General features: G+C 44.1%; 1 protein-coding gene across 11 annotated transcripts in view; it reads left to right on the forward strand.

Annotated features, from left to right (window-relative positions):
• Positions 1-22,670, forward strand: part of LOC147641769 (regulatory-associated protein of TOR 1-like) — a 118,069-nt gene that overhangs the window by 66,702 nt on the left and 28,697 nt on the right. For 9 of the 11 annotated variants that reach the window (XR_015266042.1, XM_086799253.1, XM_086799272.1 and 6 more), the window contains 11 exons: positions 15,795-15,878; positions 15,958-16,068; positions 16,161-16,514; positions 16,630-16,816; positions 16,900-17,544; positions 17,632-17,973; positions 18,062-18,185; positions 18,529-18,653; positions 18,758-18,903; positions 19,037-19,138; positions 19,247-19,332. Coding sequence is in view for 10 of the 11 variants with exons in the window: in XM_086799253.1 (XP_086655379.1) it covers positions 15,795-15,878; positions 15,958-16,068; positions 16,161-16,514; positions 16,630-16,816; positions 16,900-17,544; positions 17,632-17,973; positions 18,062-18,185; positions 18,529-18,653; positions 18,758-18,903; positions 19,037-19,138; positions 19,247-19,332 (2,306 nt within the window). In the remaining variant the exon portion in view is untranslated. Of the gene's footprint in view, positions 1-15,794; positions 15,879-15,957; positions 16,069-16,160; positions 16,515-16,629; positions 16,817-16,899; positions 17,545-17,631; positions 17,974-18,061; positions 18,186-18,298; positions 18,410-18,528; positions 18,654-18,757; positions 18,904-19,036; positions 19,139-19,246; positions 19,337-22,670 lie in introns of those variants that run through there. The other 2 variants (XM_086799319.1, XM_086799328.1) reach the window with 2 other exon arrangements.

Consider the following 22,670-nt stretch of genomic DNA (forward strand, 5'->3'; position numbering starts at 1 on the left):
AGCAGACAGTTTCACACGCACGGTTCGCGTTGCTGGTGTTCCCTTACTCGAAACTACACATTGGTCAACCAAGCTTGAAAACAACACGCAATTTCAATTGCAAGCAAGCACATAAAGATGCTATTGCAGCATTGGTATGGACAACCCCGTTCATGAGACTATACCAAAATAGAGGTGTTCCAGGCAAGTACATGAGGTACCAGACCCAATGGAACACCAATCCTCCCGGCATTTCCGAGCATGTACATAGAGACACAAGTCCCAATGGAAAGCCAAGTCCACAGTATCACATGAGTGGCATCAATCCCCGGCATATACAACTGCCATGACACTAATCCAACGTACATACATGATGAGAAAGCACGGGTGGACCAATTGGGTGGCCAAATGGTGACAGGATCATGCGTCCATGTAGTTGCCACTCCTATTTGGCAACTATAGGCGGTGGATGTGAATCAAAGCAATCTATGGAGCATAGTCACAAGGGAACGTCGTTCCAAGCTCTTGGAACGGGGGAACACGTTCCATAGAGATAGCCGTTCCCGTTCCCGTTCCAAAATGGCACCGCAGACCATGTAAGAAATATAAGTGAACTATGTATCATGTAGAACACATCTATGCATTATCATGGCCACTACTGAGATGGTTTGAGGTTCTTTCTTTACTATGCCTCTTTCCAAAGCATTTACAGATATATAAAGTAAATTTATAAACACATTTATGCAATGATGTGGCGTTCCCGATTCCGTTCCCTTTTATTCAAGCTTTTCGTTCCCGTTCCAAACAGTCATCCGTTCCCCAAAACGTTCCCGTTCCCTTGTGACTATGCTATGGAGGCATGGGAGGGGCCTTGTTGGCTCTGTCTCTCGGAGTGGTGCTTCAGCAATACATCTTTGTTGTGGAGAAGCTCTGGTAAATACATGCCTAAACACCTCGTGTCCTCTGGTTCTCATGCGACATAACCCGCGAGGGTCATGAATTTGTCATGGAAGAGACTCTGAAATCTCCCTCAGATCTGGTAGTAGGGTGGCATATGAACAAATAGTGTTCCTCATCCTCCACCTCACTAGTGATGTATAATCTGCATGTATGTGCATCTTGTGGGAAGCCCTTGGCTGTGCCGGACTCAACCCTAGGACAATGAGAAGTTACCCTCTGCAGGCCAGTCGTTATCCGCATTGCATGCAGCATGTGCATATGTAAGTACCTTGGGCCCTCAATGAACCCGTTCTCTGAAAGTCTTAAAAAAGGCTTGGTGTTAAACTGAGGTTTCGTGCTGCAGGCTGGTGGAGACACCCATGTTTGGCTCGTTGGAGCCCTAGCAAGTACAATGGAAATGAGACGGTCTCTCCTTGGTGGTGAGAGATCCAAAAACGAAGAATCCAAGCTGTACTGGAAGGTAGGAAGGGTGTCCTTCTGTAGGCCACGTCCATCAAACCAATTAAACAGTTGAGAGTACCATGATTTGCTTTGTCTATTCCAATGTAACTACATCAACGACTCGGGCCATCGTTGTCAAGTGTGTATACATGATGAAGATATGTAATGGTTTGAAAGAGGGCATCTATGACCAAAGGGGTGGCTCCAAACTTTGTCAGCACAATCTCGTGTGGCAGAGATGGCTTACTCATGATCATACGTGAGATAATCATCACTTGGAATCTCTCTATGCTCTTCCAGGTTACCTCACTAAGAACTGGTCCCATAAGGGGGTACCATACATCGATGCTATCGCGACAAATATCAATCAACCAACACTTGGTGTGGGGTTCTCGGAATTGGGATGGGAACAATGCCTCTCTAGGTGGGCGAGGGATGCACGTCCTCTCGCGAAACGTACATTCATGGAAAAGAGAAGGCTTGGAAGAATAACCCCAAGGTACACATAAGATGAAACAATCTCCACTTGGGCTCCCTTGTATGAGAAAGATAGGCTTGACTTGACCCGATATGATGTGTTGAAGACGGTGATCTTGGTTTTGCCAAGATTGACCATGAGGTCTCTCTGTCATTGAAAAACCTGTGGAGTGCATTGAAATGTCTGTGCAATCTCTTTGCAGAGATTGAGATCATAACAACGTTATCTCCATATAATAGAATGGACACCACTTCCTTGGCTAACCGTGAGCCTCCACCTGTAAATCTGTCCCCATAAAGAGTGAGATCTCATCAATATAGGAACCAAATAGTGTAGGAGAGAGTGGGCAGACCTATTTGTCCCCAATAGTGTGCAGATGAAGTTAGAGCCCATAGAGCGGTGCCTGTACTTTGCCAAACATTGCCTCGTATAAAGCTACCACACCTAACATCATGCCCGATTGAAAGTGGTCATCCCAACAAGTGGGACCGAGGCAGAGGGTGAAAGGCTTTGCAGAAATCCACAAAGCAGCAATATACATGTCGTTTGTATGCCTTCGCCTTGTCTATGATGGCCCATTGGATAAAGATGTGGTCAAGTGTGGAGTAGCTTCTCCTAAATCCTGTGTGCCTTGATGCTTTGTGTCCAAGCATCCCTACCAGGAGTTGATCTTGGACTCTAGTACTCCTCCATAAACCTTGGCCATTGCATGGCCAATCATGATAGTCTTGTAAGAGTCTCGATTTCCGTTACATATGCCCTTTTCCAGACTATCACTTATATTCAACATGTATACACGCTTGAGAGAGATCGCCTCCCACGACTAGCACTAGAGTTCCCTAGGCAATTATACTGTGAGAGGAAGATGGAGCAATTGAGACGAGCTTGTCTGCCCTTCTCCTCAGCGACACTGCCACCACCATTACTAACACATGCATGGTACTTTGAGGTAATCGAGTGGTTTCATGCACATGTTATACAGATGGATTGCCGCCCCCCCCTCCCCTCCCCCAATTTCATTTCCCCCTACCTTGTTCTCTCATCATGACAACAGATCAATTGGATCATTTGATTAGATCTACCCGGGCTACACATACACTAGACATGGGTGTCTCCGTCAGAGATTGGTAAGAAGTGTGAGTTCTATAGAGATCACTTCTTGAGACTCCGAGGATGGATTCTTTGAGATCCCGGGATATATACAGATACACACGTCACATGCTATGCGTATCACGATCGGCAAGCTCAGGGTATCCTCCCACTGCCTTAGAGTAGAGATTGGCAGAGTTGAGGATATCCCACATGAGGAGAGGACATGCACAGTATGCACCACAGGAGCAGTAGAGGATGAGGCCCAGGGGTGATACAGTTTGAGGATCAGAGGTGCTTGGGCATGTACTTGATGGAGCTCAGACGACACATGGATGTGGTGCTTGTTGGTCATGTCCACCCGGCCACTCCTGGCTAGTTCAGGTGTGAACCCAGCTTACTCATCACTAAAGTCTTTCAAGTGTTAGGGTTAGGGTTTGGAGGTACTGCAAACACAATCGTGGGAAAGCAGAGAGAGAACACGACTCTTGTTGTGTATTCAGTTAATAATGTGAAGTACAATAGCCACATAATAATGTGACCTAAAAGATGTGTTCACATGTTCGGCCATAAAATGTGCCGGGTGGACCAAAACACCTATAAATTGTTTATAAGTGAAACTAAGCTAAAATGGGGGAAAAAACCTCCACTAACTGAAGTAAAAAGTGCCCCAGTAATCTACTGATGATCACTAGCACTCCTCTGGGTGCATACACAGCATAAAACCCAACAAACCCCCCTGGAGTGATATGTGATCACTGTACATCATCCACCTAAAGGAAACAAATTCAAAGCAGTGCGGAATGCTTCGAATTTCGGACGTGGTAATGCCTTGGTGAAGATGTCTGCCACATTCTGATCTGTAGGACAGTAGATCAGACTGATATCACCTGCCTGGAGTCTCTCCCGAACAAAATGATAGTGAATCTCAATGTGTTTCGTGCAAGCATGAAACACAGGATTCCTGGCCACAGCAATGGCACTCTGACTATCAGTATAGATAGGTGAAGGCTCCTCCATTGAAATATCCATATCAGTCATGAGACGACGCAGCCAAACACACCCAACAGTAGTAGTGTAGGCTGCTCTGTACTCTGCCTCAGGAGACGAAGTGGCCACTGTGGTCTGTTTCTTGCTTAGCCAAGAAATGCATGAAGAGACAAGAAAGAAACAATTTCCACTAGTGGAATGTCTGGTATCAAAATCACCAGCCCAATCTGAATCACTGTAAGCGTATAACTGCATGTCACCCCCCTCAGGAGAAAGCAATCCAAGAGACAAGGTACCCTGCAAATATCAGAATACACGCTTCACTGCTTGCCAATGTGACAACCGCAGGTTGTGCATGAATCTGCTCAACTGAGAGACTGCTTACTGAATATCTGGCCGTGTAGTACACAAGTAAATAAGGCACCCAACAGCCTGAGCATATGTAGTGGCATCAAAGGAAATACTGTCATCTTGTAGTGACAGTTTCATCGCTGGCTCCATAGGAGTGCTAATAGGCTTGCAATCCTGAAATTTAAACTTCTCCAGAAGTTTAGCAACATACCAAGATTGCAACAACCCAATGCCTCTGTGATCCTACACAGACTGTATGCCCAAATAGTAGTGTACAAGCCCCAAATCAGACATGTCAAATGTCTGTTGCAGTATCTCTTTAAAAGCTGCAATTTTGTCATCATTAGATGCCATGAGCAAGAGATCATCTACATAAAGACTGATGACTAGCAGATCTGTCTCTTCTTTCTTTACATACAAGGTGGCTTCTGATGGACTGTTCACAAATCCTTGAGTGAGTAGGAAAGCATCTATTTTTGCATACCAAGCTCTTGGAGCTTGTTTCAAACCATACAAGGCCTTTTTCAGCCTGCATACTTTCCCTTCATGACCATGTTCTGCAAAACCTATGGGCTCATATACATAAACTTCCTCCTCGAGGTCCCCATGTAGGAAAGCAGTCTTTATGTCCAACTGGTGAACAACCCAACCACGATGTGCAGCCAATGCAATGACACACCTAAGTGTCGACATACGGGATGTAGGAGCAAATGTCTCCTCATAATCAATGCCCTTCTTCTGTGCATAGCCCTTTGCAACTAGACGGGCTTTGTATGTGTCAATGGATCCATCTGCATGTCTTCTCAACTTATAGACCCACTTAGTACCAATTGCTTTCGTGCCTTTGGGCAGATCAACCAAATCCCATGTTTGATTCCTTTTAATAGATTCAAGCTCATCTTGCATGGCTTTGTTCCAATGCACATTGTCTCGTGCATCCACAAATGAATCAGGCTCATCATCATCCTGTAAACTGGCTGCCATAACCATATTCAAATCCATGATGTGTGCATGTTCATTGGTCCGTGTCTCCCTACGAGTACGACCAGCAAGAGGACCCTCTAGATGGCTGTCCTGTAATGTCCTCAAATACCATCTAGGTATGTGTCTGACCTGTGGTGCCTGCTGCCCCATATTTGGTTCAGCTTCTGGCTCAATTTGCTGCTGAATTTCTGCACCACCTTCATGATTTGCTGGCTGTCTTGTACCCTCATGAGTTGGATCACCAACTGTGGAATGAAACTCCATAGGTAGTAGACCTTCAAACACATCATTTTCAGCCTGATTTGCATCATAACCAGCGATGGATATTTCTGATTTTTCATCAAAAATCACATCCTGACCAGTGAATATCTTCCTGGATAGTGGGTCATATAACCGGTAGCCCTTGCTCTCACGGCTATACCCAACAAAAATGCATTTTGTGGCTTTATCATCCAACTTCCTCCTCAACTCTTTGGGTATGTGTGCATATGCAAGACACCCAAAAATACGAAAATGTGATACCGAAGGCTTGCGGCCATGCCAAGCCTTAAAAGGAGTAATGGAAACCAATGCCTTTGTAGGACATTGATTCAAAATATGACAAGCACACATGACAGCTTCCACCCAAAAGATATGTGGTAGCCTCTTTGCTTTTAGCATACATCTGGCCATCTCCATGAGTGACCGATTCTTCCTTTCTGGAACCCCATTCTGCTGTGGAGTATAAGGAGTAGTAAACTGATGTTTTATACCTCTACTCTCAAGAAAGGAATTCAACATGTGTGACATTTATGCCATAACTCCGCATCAACCATAGCTGGAGTAGGAGTGAATGCATTATAAGCAGACTGATCCACTGGCTGAAATGCATCCAACTGATAAAGTCCATGACATAATGTACCAGTAAGCATCAAGGTCAAGGCATTAGCTTTGTCTCTGACCATGCATTTGTCATCATCAAAGTGGACTTGCATACCACAATGTGCTAAAGAAGAAATGGACAACAAATTCTTCTTTATTCCTGGTACATATAAGGCATCTGTAAGGCGAAGAATAGAGCCATCACTGGCTCTGAGCTGAATCTCCCCAATGCCACGAACTGGATATGAAGCATTGTTGGCACACTGCACAGTTTTGCCAACAGGGGCAGGGCCTACATGACAAAACAAATCCCTGCGAGATGTTATATGCTTTGAAGCACCACTATCAAAATACCAAGTACATGCATGCTCTGTCATACTGAGTGCCTGTGAAGACCAAGAGGCATCATAGCTGCATCTATAGAAACAGTAATGCTTGTCCTCAACAAAAGAAGCAGTCTCTGGAGGAGCTTTAGAGGCATCATTTACAGATATCCCAGATTCTTTTGCCTTCTCTTTAGCAATCCTCTTTCTACACTCTGTGATGTTGTGACCTGGCTTCTTACAGTAATGACATTTGCCCTTCTTCTTGGGCTGTCCATCACTTTTCTTGGTATCCTGAACCACCATCACCTGAATTCTGATTTGAACTCTTTGGCTGAGATTTGCCTTTCCCCTTTTGACCTGTAGTAAATGCTTGTTCAACACTTGTGTTCAAATTCATATTCTTCCTCATTTGCTCTTCTTGTAGCAAGAGAGCAACAAGTTCCTGATACTTGAGGGGTTCAACAGCATTCCTCATGCTGAGGTTCAAAGAGGTATGAAAAGCCAAGTAAGATCTTGGCAAAGAGTGCAAGATAGTGGACACAAGCTGTGTCTCAGGAATAATCTCATCCACATTGATGAGTTGCTCTCTCAAATCGTGCAGCTTGTTTAAGTGGCTAGACATATCATCTCCTTAATGCATTTTCTGATTTTCCAGCTCTCTTTTCAAAAACGAGATCCGAGCCTCATTACAAGCAGCATACATCTGCTCCAAAATCACCCATGCATTCTGTGAAGAGCCAGCTGAACGAATATGAGGTATAATAGACCTCTGTACTGACAATGCAATGAGTGACAAGGCTTGTGCATCTCTGGCATCCCATGTCTTCTGAGCATTTGTTCTTTGAACAGGCAATGACTGACCTGGAGCCTGTACCTGTTGTCCTCGTCCCCACGAGCACCCCCTTGGGGAGGAGTCTCTGGAGCCAATGGACCTGGATGTGGTTCATCACCACTAACAAAATCCCAAAGACCTTTTGCCACAAGCACATTTTTCAGCATAAAACTCCACAAGGAGTAGTTCGTGCCGTCCAATTTGTCTTCCTTAGACAAATACGTGAATACATCACTCTGCTGTTGATTTGCCATTATGCCAATGCACAATGTTGTACCGGTGTATCAAAAAACCCAATAGCATGATCCCTGAAAGCAACTGTACTCCACTGAATACAGTTAACCCAAATATGCCTGCACTCTCAATCCTCTGAATGTGCAACACAATGCACCAGTCACTGAGTAGAGCAGCAAAAAATGGCTTACACAGTGCCAAAATGCCCAAAAATTGCCCAAAATTACTGCACCCAAAACCTTGCAAGAAACCTGTAGAGTTTTCTTTGCAAGAAAGTCTGCCTGTATCTGCCTGAAGATTTTCACAGAGAAAATAAAAATGCCCAAAATTCAAAATATGTAATGCTTGCTGAGCAGTAGTACAGTCGACTATACTGTGGAGGTACACAGCAGCTACAGTCGAGGTGCTGTACGGAAGCAGGGCGAGCAGGTACAGTATGGAAGCAGAAGGCGAAACTGCAATCGACTGTTGACGTAGCAGATTCTGGTCGGCTGTACTGTGCAGGTACGTTGACTTTATGGTTGCAGTCGTGGTCTGTACGGAGCATTGTACGGAGCAGGGCAGCAGGTACACGTCGTACGTTAGCTGCAGGTACTCGTAGCAAGGACAGTACGGAAATAGTCGACTAGTGCTTTACGGAGTTGGGCGAGCAGGTACACGGCAGCTGTAGTCGAATGTATGCAGGTACAGTACGGTACTGAAGGCGGCGCTGACTTGTACGGAAGCACTTGTCTTGCTGCGCAGAGGTGAAACAGTACGGGCAGGCAGAGTTGTAGGGCGAAGGACAGTAGCTGTTAGCGAATTCGTACGGACAGTTGACGGCGAGGGTGACTGGTGGAGATGGCCTGTACGGATGGCTCTGATACCAAATGAAGGCTTTCAGCTGTTAGGGTTAGGGTTTGGAGGTACTGCAAACACAAGCGTGGGGACGCAGAGAGAGAACAGGACTCTTGTTGTGTATTCAGTTAATAATGTGAAGTACAATAGCCACATAATAATGTGACCTAAAAGATGTGTTCACATGTCCGGCCATAAAACGTGTCGGGTGGACCAAAACACTTATAAACTGTTTATAAGTGAAACTAAGCTAAACTGGGGGAAAAAACCTCCACTAACTGAAGTAAAAAGTGCCCCAGTAATCTACTGATGATCACTAGCACTCCTCTGGGTGCATACACAGCATAAAACCCAACAATCACGAGCATTTTTTGTCCTGTGGTGGTTGGACACAAGGTTGCATCCAAACGCTGTTTGGATCTTATCCAAACGTTTAGAACGATTGAAAAGTTCACTAACGTTTTGAAATGTTAGTGAACGTGGGTCCTTGGGATTTTGATTAATGTAGGTAAAAAAAACCCATGCAGGTCAACATCCAGTTTCTTTTTCGGGTTTCTTACGTGCGTGCGTGCGTCTCTCTCTCTCTCTCTCTCTCTCTCTCTCTCTCTCTCTCTCTCTCTCTCTCTCTTCGGTGGCGGGCGCTCGTGGGCTGGTCGTGCTGACGTGCTGGGCTTCTTTGGTCGTGCTTTAGTGTGCGCTCATTGCCCAAGGCCCCAAGTCACTCAGAGTCAGTCTCTCTCTCTCTCTCTCTCTCTCTCTCTCTCTCTCTCTCTCTCTCTCTCTCTCTCTCCCCCCCCCCCCTCCTGCAAGTCTCTCTCTCCTCGACAAGGCTCTCTTTGCTGCACCTCCCCGGACCCCTACACAGAGGCTGAAATTTTATTCGTATTGTGCTTGAGTTTTGAAATATATACTATAACTCTCGAGTCGTGACTTGTCTTGACATTTCTCCATTTTCTTGATTGCTTTTTGTGCATATTCCATAGATGCCATTGTCACTTGTGACTTCATTGACTTGTAAGTTGTAAGTTGTGCAAAATTGAAATTCAAGTTTGTATAGTATTAGTAAGTGCTTTAATGTTCATTGATGAATCTTCAAACTTCATATTTCAAAAGTTTATAAGTAAACTATAAATTTTATATACATATATATCGGGGGCAACGTTCACTGCGTTTGGAATCTTTTTAACACGTTTTCCAAAAGTACTAAACGTATCGTTCACTACGTTTGGAACCACCTTGGTTGGAGAAATTTTTTTCTGTGTTAACACACTTTTGTGTGTTGGGCACTTAGCCCTAGGCTTTTAGTACTTTCATTATTATTATTATCAAGTACATTTTTCCAGCAGCTAATCTCTCTTACGTTTGCTATTCGAGCTTGTGTGTGTGTGTGTGTGTGTGCAGGCAAGCTACTCGCATACCCAACATTGGTATTAGAGCCTGTTGGTTAGGGTTTTCCCTGTTGCCCTTCAGCCTTTCGTCAGCGTATCGCACGCATTAGACACGCATTAATGCCTTTTTTTCTTTTGCGCGTTGCTATTCTACGCATATACGTAGAACTGTCTTTGCCTTGAACTGTGCACTGTTTGCAGAGTTGAGAGCTGTTGCCTTGCCTTGTGCTGCCAAGCTATTGCCCTGCGCCGCCTTGGTGCCCTGTGTAGCATGGCCCGACTGTACCAGACAAGCATCCACGAAGCTGACGACGTACAGATGTGTGTCTACTTGCACAATGCAAAATTTGGGGCATTTGAAAATTTTCAAAAATTTCAGCCCATATAGGTTTACATATTTATAGGTTTGTGGGATTTGGTAGATTTTGACCTGAATTTGGCAGGCTTGGGCACATTTCGTATGTTAAAATTTGGGGCTTTTTGCATCAACTGCGAGATTTACAACTCAAATCATAGGTTTTACTCATATTCGTGCCTATTTCACAAGGATCTACAGGTCTATGTGAACATTTTTTGGGGATTTCTCTTAGATTTACAAGTTTGGTGCATATATGTATCAAAAATTTGGAGGTTCTAGCAGATTTGGCACGTTTGCAGGCGAGCGGAGTGGTTTCGATTTCTTCTGCTATTTTTTTCCTCTTCTCGAAATCATTGATTTTGCCTAATTGGCTACCCAAAAATTGGGGCTTTTCTACATTGAGCCCATTTTTGCAGCATTCGATCTATTTACCTTTGATTTTGTTGGGAGTTGTGCACTTATGTATGCAACAATGGGGATTTCTAGCAGATTTTGATACCTTATTGCAGCTCTTACAGGTGTCAACTGATCGTGTTTTTCATGTCACATGTATACATTTGTGGTTTGCTGCAGTATATGTATGCCATTGTGGACATTTTGACAGATTTGCATTATCGTGCGGTAAACTTGCAAATTTGGGACATGCATATGTATTTCTTGTGGTGAAGGAGTTCCCTTTCAGTCCATTGATCATCTTGCTATTTCTCTCCCACATTCTTACAGTTTTGCTGGGCATTGTCTACTCTTGTGGTGACCGGTGATAGATTGGCTGTGTCGTCATGGCCAACAGTAACAATGACCTTTTTGGCATGCTGTCTCAAGAGGACAAGCTCAATGGGGATAACTACCCTATGTGGGCTTATATGATGCGTCATGTATTGGGTGCCAAGAATGTATGGTTATTCGTGGATGTCGCTGAGGAGTATCCTCTCGCACCTGCTCCAGCAGAAGGTGGAGTGATTCGCGCTCACCCTCCTGCAGGTCAACTTTCTCCTCCTCCTCTTATCCAGTAGCAGCTTACTTGGGATGCTAGGGATGCTTAGGCCCATGCGTTGATTGCTCTCTCGTGCGGCAGACACATCATTCCGCATATTCGTTCTTGCACCACAGCTAAGGGTGCTTGGGATATCTTGGCGGAGCTGTATTCATGTCGCAATGAGGCTCGTGTAGCTTATCTTCGGGGCAAGCTTGAGATTGACCGCATGCTTGAAGGTGACTCTATCGATCAGTACCTTACGCATGTGAAAGACCTTCCAGAAGAGCTCATTAACATTGATGAGGTCTTGACAGATGATTATCTTGTTCAGACAGTCTTGCATAATTTGCCTGACTCTTATCAGGCATTTGGCACCACTTTGCGGTTGTTGGCTGGCAATGCGGTCACTTTTGACAACCATTTGACTCTCTTGCTCAATGAAGAGCAATCCCCTTCCAACAGGAACAACATGATGTCTATTGAGTCAGCAATGACTACTCCCTTTCGTGGGAATAGATCTGGGCCAAACCTAGCCCATCGGATCCTCCCAAGAAAGAGGACAAGCCTGAAAAGAAAAAGCGCTCTAATTATTGCAGGAAAACAGGACACACCATAGAGGAATGCAAGAAGTGTATTGAGAGAGAAAAAGAAGAAGCTAGCATCTTCTTCGAGAGTTGCAGATCAGGCCGATTTGGCTACAAATGTATCAGCCTTAACCATTTCATCTTCATTACCTGCAGAGATGTCTTCTGATGCGGTTGCTTTGATGACTATGCTCTATAGTCAATACTTCTTGGTATGCTTTGTTTGGCAGATGCATTTTAGGGGGGGATTTTACTTGCCCACATGTAGTTGGTGATGCCTCATGGTCACTTATGCTTGTCTATGCTAGACGCTTTCTCATATGTGATGTCTACTAGAGATGCCTTTTATGATGCTTTCCCATGTAGCGGGATTGGTTCTATAGTGTTGACATTGACACTTTCTCTTATATGATGTCTACTGGAGACGCCTTTTATGTTGCTTTCCCATGGAGCGGGTTTGTTTCTATAGTGTTAACATTGTCACTTTCTCACATGTGATGTTTACTGGGAGTGCCTTCTACACTTTTGGCCAGTGTTAGGCTTGTCCTCATGGTTTTGACATGTCACATGTACATTACTTATTGTGGGATTATGCATCTTTACACTTGCCATACATGCCATTGATCATGGCATCGTTGAGAGTTTATCCATGCTCTCATAGCCTGGTGGATGCCCGCCCCGAGCTCCCACTTTTTCTCCTGATTTTCAGCATTCCCCCATTGCTGAATTTTTATTTTAATCAGCCCTACCATTGCTGATTTTTCCTCATCAGACTCTCCATTGATGAGTTTACCTCTTGCAGCTTACATTGCATGTCTCACATGCATGACTCCGGATCCTATTGCCTTTACACGTGTGTATATCTGCTCCACTTCTTATGCTTATCACTGGTACTGTTACAGAGCTATGCTTTGCTCTCTTGTTGTCATTGATGTGGATTACTTGCAGTTTAATTTGGCTTTTGGATGCTTACCTTGAGGGGGGTATTATATTTACTTTCCTTACTGGAGGATTTTATAACACACCTTCTCTTATTGCAACCTATGTGATGCCCCTTGATTTGATGCAGTTGATGTCCACATGATCTTTGCAGGCATTTCCGGTGATGCGTTTATGTACTACTGTGCTCTAGCTTTAGCACTATGACATTGAGGTTTCTCATCTTCCCTGTCATATAGTGTTTGCTTTTGGATTAACAACATGATCCTCAATTGAGGACATTAATAAGTGTCATGAAAAGGCACTATAAAGGTTGTGCATTATGAGATATTGGCCACCCAAGGCCTAGTAAGTAGTTTTGGACGCCCAAGTGTGAATAAGGGCCAATTGTATATAAGGCATTTTCTCATAATGAAAAAGACACAATCCCCCTTTGTGCTATTGAGAGCTCTTCCCTTGTGACTGAAGAGAGAGTAAGGAGTGAGAGCATTCTAGCATTGTGCCTCTTTCATGCTTGTGTACTTATGCTTGTATGAGAGAGAGAGAGAGAGGGTGATTGGTCTATGTGATGGTGTGAGCGACTCCACGGTGACAGTGTGGAGGTGGAGTTTTGGAGTTTGGAGCTTGACAAGCGAGCTTGGAGGTCTTAAGGGACTTGAGATCCAAGCATTCGTAATAAGTACCCCACGACGGTTGTGATCTATTACGCATCCATTAGGTGAATGTGTAGAGTTCCCTCTTGGAGGTGTGGTAGCCCATAACACCATATCTGCCATGGCTCGGCTTATTATGAGATACGAGGGAGATTCCATTGGCTCTCTAGAGAGGGATTTGGTCCACTGACTCGGACATTGCTTACTCTGACCAGTGATGCTTGGGATACTTTCTACTTGAGCTTCGTAGACATAGAGAGTCCCTTCTCAGAGAGCCTGGTCCATGAGCACCCCCTGGACCTTGGTAGTTTCCTATTACCAGTTTCGTTCAGAGACAGGTTCAGGATGATGAGAGATTGGATCCCACCACACAACCACCAGCTCTAGCTTTTCGTATTACAGAGATCGGGCACCGCCACGGGGAGTCATTGTGACTCGCAGCGGTGCCCGAGGGACTAGGGCCTTTGACACACTTGCTAGAGGCCGGAATGGGCCGATTCCCCCCCCTCCCCTTGGAGTATTTTATTACCCAAGGAGAATAATATCATGTACAAGCTTTGAGGGCCTTACTCTCCCCACGGGAGATGTCGGATTATCCATATACAAATGCCATAACACAATCCAACACGAGGCAACTGAGCCGGAACATAGGCTGTAGAAATGCCAAGGCAACAATATAATCCATATACCTCCGTGTGGGTACTGATTCTTTCCCAAAAACCACGGGTCTTCATGCAATAGAGCTAGTACAGCAAGTATAACTCTCCATTCAGCCGGTATAGCAGGTACAATGGTTGGTATAGTCGGTACAGTGGTTGGTATAGCTGGTACGATGGTTGGTACAGTAGGTACAGCAAGTACAAATGTTGGTATAGCATGTACAGTGACTAGTACAGCAGGTATAGTGGTTGGTACATCAAGTACAAAAGCTGGTACAGCTGGTACAATGGGTGGTACAACAAGTACAAGGATTGGTACAACCAGTACAATGGTTGGTACAGCAGGTACAAAGGCTGGTACAACAAGTACAATGGCTAGAAATCATAATAAATGATTAAATACCCTTGCCTTCTGTATTTCTTCGCGATGGAAGCCTCCAAAACAGTCCCCAACAGCCGGTATTCTTCATGGGCAGCCTTCAAGATAGAGGGAAAGAGAGTAGCCATCATTAGGGCAGCCTGTAACGGTGGTAGAGGCTAGTGTGCAGCAAGAGAGCCTCTATTAATGAATGAAGAGGGCTCCAATTTATAGATTTGGGCCTCCCATGAGCTAAAATGGCAAGAGAAGGCTACAATGACAAGTGGAGAGCCACACAATAGCTGAAGTGACAAGTGTGAGGCCACTTGTCTCACTTTGATCCATTTTCTAACAGGTGTCAGGCCACTTGTCTCACTTTGGTCCACTTTCTTGCCACATGTCCCAATCTAAGAGATGGGTCCTTCCATAAACTTTCTCTCTAAAAATATCCCAACTGGTAGACATTCTGTGAAAGGCACTTTGCCAACTCTTGGTATCTACTCAATTCCAGATGTAATGACGCGAACAGAATTTCCATCGGAGTCGGGCCAAAAATAGCAACTCCTAAATTTTAGGAGTGTGGTCCTTGGTATTCTAGGATAATCCCCCATTCTCAAAGCTTGTACTTTCCAAATATTTAGACATCCTGGAGTTCACCAGACCCCTTTCATATTTGGAAATGTCCAGGCTGGTGACAGTCATCCTCGCCCGAGCCATTACTTTATAGCAGGCTAGACGCCCACCATCTACCCGTCAGCTGCAGATATGGGATGTGCTCCACCGACACCGATCAGACCCTTCCAACCCAGTGGATATGTCACCGATATCCGATCTACTTGTATCACCCATGCTAGATATCCCAGATGACCCTCCACCCGCCCCGGGGGGATGATCATACTAGCTGTGATGATGATGTATTTTCATGGCAGTTTCTGGGAAGCTGCTTCACGTTTTTCATTAGTTAGTTATATTGTGAGTTTCATTGTCATTTTCATTCTCTTTCTTTTGTTCCATGGCGAGATATAACATGGAGTATGATGTAATGTTTCGGTCTTATAGTCCCTATGGGTCTTTCGAAGACAGATAATACAACTCTCTCTCTCTCTCTCTCTCTCTCTCTCCCCCCCCCCCAATGTTAATGCAGCCCAATTAACTCCTTAATTAAAGTACTGTGACAAGGTTTCACCTGCATTCATCACATCTAGTGTCATTTGCCTCTTCAAATAATATTGCCCTGGTGAAACTCGTATTTCATAGTTTCATAGTTACAAAAGAAGAGGAGAACAATGTCATGGCTTTTGTGCAGCTATTTAGCTCTGCTGTCTTATTCTTTTAAGAAGTGCCCTAGTTTTGGAGTAAATTTCAACATTGCTTGTAGGTTTAAAGCCTATAATGGTTGACCTGTAAGCAAAAGTATCATTTCACACCCGAGTTTTATTTTTGGTGCACACTGTGTTTGTGAGGCGCTGTAATGCTCAGAAGAAGTGTTCTTAGAAGACTCTATTTACCAACTGCAGGTGCTTCTGAGTCAGTCACATCGATTTCGTGCCCTGGTGCTTCTAGGCAGATTTTTGGATATGGGAGCATGGGCTGTTGACTTGGTAAGTGTTATGTTTGAAAGCTACCATGTTAATGCGAAACCTATTTTGGTTCATTTGATTCTGAAAAATAGTTTTCCAGGCTCTTTCTGTCGGAATATTCCCATATGTACTGAAGTTACTCCGGACAACTGCATCTGAGCTCAGACAGATTCTTGTTTTCATATGGACAAAAATTCTGGCATTGGATAAGGTACCTTCCGTTTTGGCTCTGCTTTTGTGTCAGTTGGCATGTCATCACATGCACTATAACCAAAATTTAATACTGTGGTTTGTCATCTCCAGTCTTGTCAGGTTGATCTAGTCAAAGATGGTGGGCATCAATACTTTATCCGGTTCCTGGACAGCCCGGACATCTATGCAGAACAGCGGGCGATGGCTGCCTTTGTACTAGCAGTCATTGTGGATGGTCACAGAAGAGGACAGGAAGCATGTATTCTGTGCGGGCTTATTAATATATGTCTCAAGCATATTCAATGCTCTTCTACAGTGGATGGACAACCAGAACCTCTACTCTTGCAATGGCTTTGCTTGTGCCTTGGCAAACTCTGGGATGGTTTTTCTGATGCACAGCAGCAAGGTCTTCAAGAGAATGCCCCTTCTATTCTAGCGCAGCTTTTATCAGAGCCACAGCCTGAGGTAAATATTTTTTCAATTGGCAGTACAAAGAGTAAAGAAGAAAGGATTGTTGTAATATTGAGTCTTTATTGATTTTAAATGCTTTTCGAAGAAGATTTAATGTCTTTGTATGTAGGTTCGAGCTGCTGCTACATTTGCACTAGGGACGCTGATTGTTGGTAATGAGATGGTCTCAGACACCTCTTCTTTGGATGATGATTATGAAGACGATGAAAGGCACAGGGCTGAGCAGGAAATAGCCAACATACTATTGAAAGTTTTATATGATGGAAGTCCTTTAGTGAGAGCTGAACTAGCCATAGGTACTGTAATTAGTGTACATACTTCTTTGGTGAGATGTTTTTATAGAAGGCTTTTTCTAAGAAAATTTAGTGCTGTTGTGCAGGCCTTTCACGACTTGCAATTGGCCATAATAAGCACTTAAAGCCTATGGCAGCTGCCTACTTGAAACCTCCTTCAAACTCTGTGCTCACCTCCTTACCTGCGTTGGCTCCCATTCGCAGCCCAGCTGGAAGTTACAGCAATGTGGCACAAATGGCGATAGTTGGAAGTTCTGTGGCTATAAATCATAGTCCAGGGTCGAGAGTGGGTTCAGAAAGTGCCATGCCAGTGCATGTCAGCCTTTCATTACCATACTCTAGTGTCTTGCAAGGCTCTCCATCTTCAGATGGATCATTGCACCCTTCAGAAGGGCCAAAATTGTTGGGAAATGGAAATAGCAGTAATGGAGTTCCAAGGCCGAGAAAGCAACGAATGGAAGAAAGTGGGTTTTATGTTCGTTGTGTTTCAGCTATGTATGCGCTTGGAAGAGATCCATCTCCACGAGTTGCAGGTCTTGGTCGGCAAGTCCTACGAACTATCGGTGTTGAGCCTGTAGTCGTGAATCCTGCAAGGGCAGGAGCTGGTCTAAGTCCAAATCCAGGTTCAGGCCCAGGCACAGGCCATCATAGGAACTCATCTATAGGAGCTGTTCCTCCAGCTGTACTGTCTGGGCTGCCACGTTCCTTCTCCTGGATAGATTCACCGTCAGGTTCACCCCGTTGGCTTTTTGAAAGATTTTTGGATTCAACTCTGAATCATTAGTTTTGTAACACTTGAGAATATCTTTGTCATGCAGGAAATTTTACTGTCACCTTTCGTACCCCACCAGCTAGCCCTCCAACTGGACAAAGTTTGCTAAGTGGAAATGGAATGAGGCGGGTGTGCTCTTTAGAGTTCAGTCCTCATATGCGCAAGACTGCAGACTCTGGTTTAGCAGATACAGCTCTTGTCGGGGGTGGGCCTTCAGTTTTACCGGAAACTATAACAATACCTCCCTCAAACTTATATAATTGGAGTTGTGGCCATTTTTCAAGCCCACTTCTGGAACCTTCTCATGACTGTGATGAGGAGGCTCTGGTTCGAAGGGAAGAAAGAGAGAGGCTAGCCTTGGATGGGATTTGCAAATGCCAGCATTCAAGTAAGTTGCCAAAATCTCCATGGTGCTGTTGTGGATGGGAATGTTGATGGTGTAAGCTTGAGCTCATACGTATTAATGTGTAATACAGATGTGACAAGAGTTAGTGACCAGATTGCAAGCTGGGACATGGACTCTCAAAACAGTGTTAAAGCTGTTCTGTTGCATCCGTTTATACCAATTGTGTTCTCGGCTGATGAGAATGAGGTTATCAGGTCTGTGATTAATTCCTGTAATGAGTATTATGCAGGATTCCTTGTAATTTTCTTAACTGTTTTATTTGTCGTTCGGATACACTAACACGGGTAATGCTTTTAGAATTTACAAGGAAAGAATTATGGGAAAGGGTAGTCGAAGAGCATTGTTTGGATAAGGGACAGTTATGAGAGAAAATGGAGTGTGAAAAGAGTGAAGCAAGGAAAAGGGACGTGCATGGTGAGGGGGAGAAAGGTACACCAGTGTAGTTTGTAATACCTGATGGTCAATGCTCAGTTGTTTGTGCTACTTGATGCTTTAGTAATGGATGTTTCTTTCATGGCTGTGCATTGATCCTTTCAGAGTTTGGGATTATGAGGAATGTGCACTAGTGAATGTGTTCGAAAACCACAATGCTGCTGACAAGGGAGTCTCAAGGATGTGTCTTCTGAATGAACTTGATGATAGCCTTCTCCTTGTGGCTTCAAGTAAGAATAGAGAAGCGTTTTTAGTTTACTAAATATAGTCTGAACCTGTATACAATGTTTATGCAACTTGATGGGCCTGATAAAGACTTTAAATTTTCCCCAAGGTGATGGGTGTGCCAGGGTTTGGAAGGATTACACCCAGAAAAACAAGCAACAATTGTTAACAGCATGGCAAACAGTCCAGGGACATAGACCAGGTGTGCGCAGTATGAAAGCTGTGGTGGATTGGCAACAACTGAGAGGTTATTTGGTAATGTCCCAGATTAACTCTTGTTTAGTGCTCTAATGAGAACTAAACAAGTTTCATGCCGGTTTTAGTTATAGGTATGCTCAGGGGTACAGTTGTGTTTCTGTTTAGCAGTATTAATGTTGAATTGCAACAGTATGCTTCTGGGGAGATTTCTTCGATCATGGTTTGGGATTTGAATCAAGAATTGGTGGCATTCAATATTGTTTCAGAGTCAGACAGCACTGTTTCTGCTTTGGTCAGTTCCAAACCTTTCACAGTGACGTCTGTTTTGTGAGTGTGTGTTGCTCTACCTGGCGGCACATTTGCATTATCATCACTCACTCATTTTCTTTTTGATTCGTAGTCCGCTTCCCAAGGGCTTGGTCAGCATGTTACAGCTGGCTACTACGACGGCTCAGTCAAAGTGTTTGACATTAGATCCAGAGATCTGTAAGCTCTGAACTCTTGCATCATATTTTTCATTTCCTTCCACGGCCCAGTATAACCTTGGTACCATTGTATTACTTATAGTCACATTAATATAATTCTCTCTCTCTCTCTCTCTCATAGTGTGTGGGCCTATTTTCTTTGGCTTTTCTATGTTCCTGTGTTTTCTGTAGTTCCATGTTTTTGTTTATGACTTCAATTTACACATGGAACATATGTAACACTTTGGTCCTTAGACTTATTGGGTCTTTAATTAAATCTTACTTACTTTCTTTCTTTCTCTACCAAATATTTAATTGCTATCCTAATGTGAGGATAGGTGGCCAAGTTTCTAAGTTAATGATTGTCTACCTCATGTTGTCATCATGTGCATCTCTCTCTTTACTTGACGAGCTGTGGCATCATAGCGGTGCGAGAGTTTGCGTCATTAACCTTAAGTGGGAGTGCTCTCAAGCCCACTTCCACCAGGGTCGAACCAAGGCACTCCTTGATTCCAATGTGAGAGTAGCAGCAATTTATGGTGGGTCATTTTGGGCTGTGGACATCCTGCAACTACAATGGAGTTGTATAGAGAGACTAAAATAATGATTCTTTGACGCCTTATCTATAGTCAGCCCTCTGTCTCACGCCATATCATCCTAGCAAAGCTGGCAGCATGCGCAATGCGATGCATCATTCCAGTTGGCTACATACGTTCAAAGGTTCATACATGGGAGAGAGAATAGAGGGAAGGAAAAATTTTCCATGGTGTGCCCTATCTTCCTCTATTTAATTAGCTACGTGGACATCTGATGAACTTTCTATGGATGCATTACCTCTTTCTGATACACAATCACAAGCTGACATAATGTAACAAGCTGATGGACTTTCTATGGATGCATTACGTCTTTCTGATACACAATCACAAGCTGACATATTGTAACAAGCTTATGCTTGGAAGACATCCATTTATTTACTTCAAACAATTATAACTGAAAAGTAAATTAAAATCACACAAAAATTCAGTCATTCAAAGCAAAATATAGTGCACACATGCTAGGGACGAGGAGGAGCGGGCTGGTCTTCCTCTTACGGCATCTTTTATTCCATAGGAAGGAGAACCGTTTTTTTGGAATACATGACCCACCAAAGAATTCCTCATGCTTACACTTCAGAAGTTCAAATAGCTAAGAAGTAATAATTGCCTCTTTTGTCCTGATGAAGATGCATAAGTTTAAGCCCACTTGATGGTATAGAGTACGTGTCGTCCAATAGTATTCCCACTCGGTGATATAGAACACGTGTCCTCCAATAGTATAGAATACATGTCCTCACCAATAGTATTCTCCTAATCAATATCTAAGACGAGCCAATATTACTGAGTACCCCTTTATCATGTCAAATCCAATCTCTCTTTCTTTTAGGCAAATAATCCGATGTATATGTATGTTGCCCGGATAAGATCCAAAGAGCAAGAATATCTGCTAAAAAATAGTTCTATACATGCACCCATGACACGAGCTTTGCTCATAGATCATACGTTAGTACAACTCTTAGTGTACAACTGCTGAATCTGCCAAAACAATTGCCAAAAAAATATTGACATCCTAAATAGCCAGAAAACTCCTTGAAGAAGCCAATAATCACTTGAAAAAGAGTTGTTTCGAAGCCTAACAGACACATTCCAGCTTTTCCACCTTGGCATGTGTTTGTCTGCATGGGATTGCATGTCTGTGTAGTGCAATCTTATGCTCTTGGGTAGTGTGCAAAGCTCCCATACCACTCGAAAACAGTTGTTTCGAAGCCAAACACACGCTCCATATTTTTCTGTAAGAAAACACAATAGTGGAAGCATGATCTTCACAATACAAAGCACTGAATTGCAGAAAGAAGTGGAGAGTAAACAATATTATTGCTTGCAAACTTTGATTACAAACTGATGGCTATGCACACCGGTGTGCTCCTTGTGGATATGTTCCATGGACACATGGAGGGTTCACGGCTAGGCCCTCAAATGATGATATCCATATATCTCTGCCACGGTTTGAGCTTGCAGCCTTGAAAATTGAAATAGAAGCATAGATCAGGATTCCACCAGTAGTAGAAGTCATCTATTTTATTAAATTTCTTTGTTGCAACAGCATTTTGCAGATGCTTTAAACATCGTCTATCACATTTTAAGACACTATACTTTTTTTATTTCAGAGGGCATTTTGGCCTTAAACACACATCTTAGGGGTGGAGTGTGTGTGTGTGTCCTCTTTGATGGCCCCCTTCTCCTACCGGGGGGTTAGCTTCATAGGTTGTATGGTGATGATGATGATGATGATCCCATTTTGCGCTGATTTGACATTAGCTCATGTTTGTTTTCTTTTGTACCATGATGAGATTACATGGACAATATTTCATCACCTTTGGTCTCATAGACAGTGTTACCGTTCTGCACTCCTGGAACGTGGGAGCAATGTTCCCTGCAAGAACCCCTTGGAATGTTCCAATTTGTGGAGCGGCCAGGTGAAACTTTCCGGAACGTTCTGTGAACCACTTACATGCCGTTTCGGAACCGTTTTGTAGTGGACAGAAAACCGCGGCCTCCTAAAAAAAGCACGTGTATTTTGAGTAGCGCGCCACTCTCTCTCCGACTCTTTGTGCGACCATCACCGGCGTCCGTTGCTGTTGCACATTCGCTAGCTGCAGCCTGCTCTTTGCCTGTTCTAGCTGCTCGCTGCTCCTGAGTGCTCATTGCCTGCATGTGCTAGTTGGCTGTTGCTCATCACCTGCTAGCTGCAGCCTGCTCTTCCGCTGTGCTAGCTGCTCGCTGCTGAGTGCTCTGCATGTGCTAGTAGGCTACTGCTCATGGCCTGCCAGCATCTCAACTGCTCTTTGCCTATGCTTGCTGGCAGCTCATCGCCAGCACACTGGCTGCTGCTCATCGCCTGTGTTCACTGTTGACAGCTGGCTGTCGCTCAAGTGTCACGTCCTACTACCTAGGGCTGCAAGGCTAGCTAGTAGCTGCCAAGGGCCTAGCCTCCTACACTGTAGAGTAAGGCTTAAGCACTTGTCACTATACGTCTCCAAGCAGAATGGCTTCGAAGTGGTGGGATGAGGTTGATACCAGCAGCAAATATTCTAGCAAGGGAGGAGCAAGGAAGTGAAGTGCCCCACTATTGTGGCAGCGAGAAGAGTGGAGGAGAAGATAGAGTCTGTGCCCATCTCATTGGAGAGAAAGGCCATTGCATCAACTGTTGCCCTCTCTTTCCAGATGCAAAGAAGGTTGCTCTTACCGCATTCGCAACTTCATTGGATGCACCCAAACCGGCGAGGCCCGTAGCACCTATGGCATGAGTTGTTTCTTCTTCATC

This window comes from Cibotium barometz, chromosome 1 (assembly GCF_041138505.1).
Source record: "Cibotium barometz isolate CiBa-2024 chromosome 1, ASM4113850v1, whole genome shotgun sequence".
Taxonomy (NCBI): domain Eukaryota; kingdom Viridiplantae; phylum Streptophyta; class Polypodiopsida; order Cyatheales; family Cibotiaceae; genus Cibotium; species Cibotium barometz.